This window comes from Tupaia chinensis, unplaced genomic scaffold, assembly GCF_000334495.1.
Source record: "Tupaia chinensis unplaced genomic scaffold, TupChi_1.0 Scaffold000180_1, whole genome shotgun sequence".
NCBI lineage: Eukaryota > Metazoa > Chordata > Mammalia > Scandentia > Tupaiidae > Tupaia > Tupaia belangeri.
In genome coordinates this window covers 1,166,554-1,172,553 of record NW_006159655.1, presented here as the reverse complement: position 1 = coordinate 1,172,553, position 6,000 = coordinate 1,166,554, and the positions used below count along the sequence as shown (strand labels likewise).

The 6,000-nt window shown below is 38.9% G+C and overlaps 1 protein-coding gene across 1 annotated transcript in view; it reads right to left on the bottom strand.

Annotated features, from left to right (window-relative positions):
- SMCHD1 (structural maintenance of chromosomes flexible hinge domain containing 1) overlaps nucleotides 1–6,000 on the bottom strand; it is a 173,207-nt gene that overhangs the window by 14,182 nt on the left and 153,025 nt on the right. Inside the window, exon 46 of the mRNA XM_027771046.1 lies at nucleotides 5,198–5,369. Coding sequence (XP_027626847.1) covers nucleotides 5,198–5,369 — 172 coding nt within the window. The remainder of the gene's footprint in view (nucleotides 1–5,197; nucleotides 5,370–6,000) is intronic.

Here is a 6,000-nt window from a genome sequence, read left to right as displayed (position 1 = left end):
GGGGGGGGGACTAGCAGTTAGTGTAATGGCTATGTCGCTGGACTCCCATGTAGTAAACCACGGTTCAAGTCCCGGACCTGGTGGCTTAAAACTCACGTCCGGGCACGTGTGCGTGCGTGCACAAGACCCCAAGAGGTGAACGGAGGAGAAGGGATTGTGGTGTGGCCATCCCCCCTGGGGGGGTGATTTCTTGCTTTCTGTCTGTCTGTCTGGCGAGCACATGCGCCCTAAAAAGCAAAAACCTCTCCAAAAAAAAAAAAGCCTTGTCTATATTTAGGACTGTTTTAGTCTTATTTCCTAGACCAATTACTTGTTTGACTAATACAAATATTAAAAACCATTAGCTAGTCTTTGTGATCCATCCTCTGTGGTGAGACCACCACCAAGATGCAGATTTTTCTAAAAACCCTTACAGGGAAGACCATCACCCTATAGGCTGAACTGTCATATACAATAGGAAATATAAACGCCAAAATCCAGTATAAGGAAGGAATTCTTCCTGATCAGCAAAGACTGATCTTTGTGGGCAAGCAGTTGGACGATGGGTATATTTTGTCTAAAATATCCAAAATGAGTCCAGGTTTCATATTGTGTTGAGACTTTGTGGTGGTGCTAAGAAAAGAAAGAAGTTTTACACCACTCTCAAGAAGAATAAGCATAAGAAAAAGATGATTAAGCTGGCTGTCCTGAAATACTACCAGGTAGATGAAAATGGCAAAATTAGTTGCCTTTGTTAGGAGTGCCCTTCAGATGAATGTGGTAGCAGAGATTTCATCGCCAGCAACTTTGACAGACATCACTGTGGCAAATGTTGTCTGACTTTGTTACCTCAACAAAACAGAAGACAAGTAATTGTGTATTAGTTAACAAAAGAAATAAACAATAGAAAAAAACTAGCAAAATTTTCTGATTTATAAAGGTGACATACTGCTCCTTAAGGTATACGAAAAATGTATAGAAAAGGATAATGGGGGGGAAAAGTCTCAATTACATAACCCAGAATTAAAGAAAAACTCTCTTTTTTTTTTTCAATGTGCAAATGCATACACCCACTGTACTGAGTGTTGCAAAGTTATCTAACCTTTTTGAGTCTCAAGTTCCTCATTTATAAAAATCAACAGCAATAACCGTTAACTTTAAAGTATGTGCCATATAGTAAGCTTCCAAATATTAACTATTATTATTCTATTTAAAATTTGCCAGTTAAGGACTGATTCCATGGTCTGGTGGTTGCAGATGGATCCAACATAGCCAACCACATGGTTTGAGTCCCGGACTTAGTAGCTTAAGAAAAAACTGGGGGGGAAAAAAAAAAGAAACAAACTGGGTATATATGTATGTGTTCCCAAAATCCCAAAAGGAGGGAAAGAAGAAACACAAAAGATTGTGATGTGACCATTCCCCATGGAGGGTGATTTTTCCTCTTCCCCTGATGAGTATGTGTGTCCTTTGGCAAATGAAAAAAATGAAAAAAAATTTTTTTTTCTTCTGATAATTACAAATTTCAAGATAAAGATAAACATTATAGTCTGGCAGGTAGTTTGGAGGTTAAGGGAATTAGATCTCACATGGCTACTCTGCATTTTGAGTCCCAGAATCAGTGGTTTTAAAAAACATGCTGGGCTCATGTGCATTAAAAAATCCTGAGAAGGAAAGGGAGAAGAAGGCATTGTGGCATAACCATTACCTCTGGAGGATGATATCTCTTTCTCTCTCTCTCTCGCTCTCTCTCTGGTGAGCACACGTACCCTACAGCAAACTAAAAAGGTAAATTGAAAAGTACTGTGATTATCTTATTAAATACTGACTTATTTAACAAGAATAACATTTATTTACTTCAAGATTTAAGAAGAATGAAAACATAAGGGAGAAACCTAGCTAACATAACTCTAAACTTCTGATGTAAGAAAGCTGAAAATATTGGGCAGAAATATCCTGTTATTTTTATTTGCTTATGGTTGATTTTTCCTATTAGAATCTCAATACACACGTTCTTAAATAAAATAATAAAATCAAATTAGAAATTGTTACTAGAAATAGAAGAACCAACAGAGAGACCTTGCAATCCCAGAGACAGAGGGTAGAGCTGCTGCCCCATATATGCTGATGCTGTTCTGCCCCTCACCCAGCCAGGACCAACAGTCAGGCCCAAACCAAGTCACTTGGCTTTAGCTCATCACAAGTGACCCCACCCAGCCTGCTGTTGAGGAGGAGAGGCTCTCCAACCTGCAGGGTGAGCGCAAAGTGGTCTACCACCTTACATTCTACCTGTCAGCTCAACCTTTATCCACACTGGGAGCAGTTAGCTTTGGGTAATCAAAAACCAAAACCCTGAAAACAGGAGACTTCTAGAGGAATTTTTTCCCTGTAACTCCCCTAGCAGTATAAGGAAAGAAACTCCCCTTTGAAAACCTGAATCCCTGTGGATTGCACACTACCACTGACAGTAGAGGAGAGAAATTGGCAGAGCTTACACGTATCCTTGAGAAGTGCAGGAGCACACAGCTACAGAAACATTCTCAAAATAAGTAGGAAGAAGTATATCACCAGGTGACTAAAGATGAAAGCAGAGCGCTCTCCTCATGAGGCAGAATATCAGAAAATCTCCCTCTCAAAGGATAACTCCTTATCAATAATGAAACACACACTCACACACACACACACACACACACACACGACATTACAGAAAGTCCAGAAAATGGATTTAGAATATTCATTGTAGCAAAACTCAATGAGATGCAAGAAAAAAGACAACCAATTCCAGTAGATGAGAAAGTCTCTCCATGACTTGAAGGAGGAATTCCACAAAGAACCCTGAAAAAGAATTGAACAGAATTTCTGGAGATAAAGAATACAATGTAGGAGGACCAGCAGCTGGTGTAATAGCTATGCTGCTGGGCTCCCATGTAGTCAACTATAGTTCAAGTCCCAGACCCAGTGGCTTAAACTCACGCTGGGCACGTGTATGCGTGTGCCCAAGATCCTGAGAGGAGAAGGGATTGTGGTGTGGCCATTCCCCCAGGGGGTGATTTCTCACTTTCTGTCTCTTTCTGGTGAGCACACCCACCCTAGAGCAAAAATCTCTCCTCCCCACCCCCCCCCAAAAAATAAGAAGAATACAATGTAGGAAATCAAAGCCTCCCCCAAAAGTATCAATAGCAGTTTAGTTCACACAGAAGAATCTCTGACCTTGAAGACAAAACCTCTGATTTAGTCCAAGCAATTGAAAACAAGAATAAGTATTAAAAATAAGGACAGTGTATGGGGAATCCTAGACACAGCTCAGTAGTCACATAATAGGTATTCCAGAAGGTGAAAAGACAGGTAAAGGCACAGAAATCATCTTTCATAATATATTAGCTATAAAAACTTTCTAAATTTAGAGAGGCATGCAGTCATCCAAGTCCAGGAGACACAAAGGACACCAATTAGATCTAATAACATAAGATCTTCTCCAAAGCACATCAAAGCCATACTGGTAAAAATCAAACACAATATTCTAAAAATAGCAAGAGAGAAACTACAACTTAGTTACCAAGACGTTACCCCATTAGACTAACCCTGGACCTGTCAAATGAAACAAACCCAGGCAAGGAAAGGATGAGAAGATATATTTAAAACTGAAAGAAAAGCAATGCCAGCCAAGAGTACTATACCTGGCAAGATTATCTTTCAAATGGGAAGGAGAAATAAAATCATTCCCAGACAGACAAATGCTGAAAGAATTCACCAAAACAAAACTGGGTATTCAGGAAATACTTAAGGAACTATTATGCCAGGAAAACTAAAGGGACACAGATAGAAGTAAGAAAATACAAAACTAGTAATAAAAGGTTAAGTCCACAAATATTGATAAAGACACTGAATGTGAGGACTAAATTTCCCAACTAAAAGGTTAAAAGTGCAGACTTAACTATTTTACACACAAGCAGGTTTAAATACAAATTCACCAATTACTTGATAGACAGTTGTCTTCAATTTATATTTATTATAGCCATGTGCATTGTATAAAACTAGATAATAGAGAAATAGTCCAAAATGTTACAAGTAGACGAGTATTTAGAATGAATTTTTAAAAAGTTAAAATAAAGAACTTTTTTAAGAACTTACTTCTTTTTTTGGGGGGGGGGGAGAGCTTTTTGCTATAGGGCACGTGCGCTCGCCAGACAGAGACAGAGAGACAGAAAGCAAGAAATCACCCCCCAGGGGGGATGGTCACGCTGCAATCCCTTCTCCTCCATTCTCCTCTCTCGGGATCTTGGGCACGCACGCACACGTGCCCAGCGTGAGTTTTAAGCCACCGGGTCCGGGATGCAAACCGCGGTCGACTACATGGGAGTTCAGCGACATAGCCATTACGCTAACTGCTGGTTCCCAAGGACCTACTTCTTCATGCACAGTACAGTCTTACAAGCATTCACAGTGTGTGAGTAAAAGTGTTCTTTTTCTAGCCTCCTTGATGAGCTACTGTTGTGTACAATTTTCCTATCTCTATCTGGAGCAATGATTGATAACCCACAGATTTTTTTTCCCAGTTTATAAATTCTTATGTCCTACAGTCTTCTACATGGAAATTACAAATTATTCTTTCATTGGCTATGTTAAGATTATTTTTGTTAATTTATGAGACTTTCTTGTTGACTGACTTTTAATCAATGTTTTCCTTTAGAGTTGTACCTAACAGTAAAGAGTGTCATAGACAGTGCATTCGTAGAAAAACCACTGGAGTGGTTTTAAATATTAACATAAGATAATGTTAAATGCTAAAGGTGTTGAACATGTTTACATCCTCAGTTTATTATACACTGTATACATGCCTTTTATTTTTTCAGAGATTTTTGCTATAAAGTGCATGCACTCGCCAGACAAACAGAAACAGAAAGTGAAAAATCTTGCCCCAGGGGGATGGGCACGCAGCAATCCCTTCTCCTCCATTCTCCTCTCGGGATCTTGAGCATGCACGCACATGCGCCTGGCCTGAGTTTAAGCCACTGGGGCCAAACCACAGTCGACTACATACCCTACTTCGTGCCCAGTGACACAGCCATTACGCCAATTGCTGGTCCCTATAAATGCTTTTAAAGACCATTCTGTACCCTACAAAGATGTATAATGATTATATGTAAATCATAAATTACAGTAAGTATTTAAAGAACAAAAAAAATTTTAATTGTTACTAAGTATTTACTGAACTTACCTATTTGTTCTCCTAAGATGAGGCATTGTTTAGGTACTGGAGCCCCGAATACCATTCCCCGAAGTTTATCCATTGGAGGAGCTTTATTCTGAAGGCCTCCAAACTTCCCATTACTACGAATTCGATCTCCATCTCTGGTCAGCAGTGTAGGACAGTGTGTAATTTTAACAACCTATTGTAAGTAAATGAATATTAAGTAGTGAACAATTTATTTCAACTGTTCTAAAAAAGAAGAAATCATTCCAGGCTTACTGATATATAAGATGTACAGAGGTAGGGTGAGGGGAGGGGACTCCACAGTCAGGAAGATGAATCAGACTATGTTACAAGTGTTAGCCTAAATTAGAATAGTGACAACACCAGTGGAAAAAGTGAAACTGATGGCTTGCTTGATAAGAGGAAAGAAGAAAGAAGCCAGAGAGCTCTGTCCTCTTGAAATGCATGACAGCTAAGTATCTAGGCAGTATCACCAGCCCAGTTTCCTGTTAGATATAAGTTTTTCAGATGACCAAAGGATAGCAAAAGGAGAACATTACATTGAAGAAAAAACAGACTGAAAAGCATGAAGGGTTCAGTCTTGAGAAGACAATTCTACGGTTTCAGTTAAAGAAAGAAAAGCATATAGTAATCTGAGAGATGGAAGAATTAGAATCACATAGAAAAACCAGAGTCACAGAAAGAAAGGAAAAAAGGTTAGTGCAAAATTAAATTCTTTAAAGAAGTTAGAATAAAATAAAAATACTGTATTTAGTATTTGTTTCTTTCTTTTTAAAAAAAGATGGAATGCCAGATGGCATGTGTGC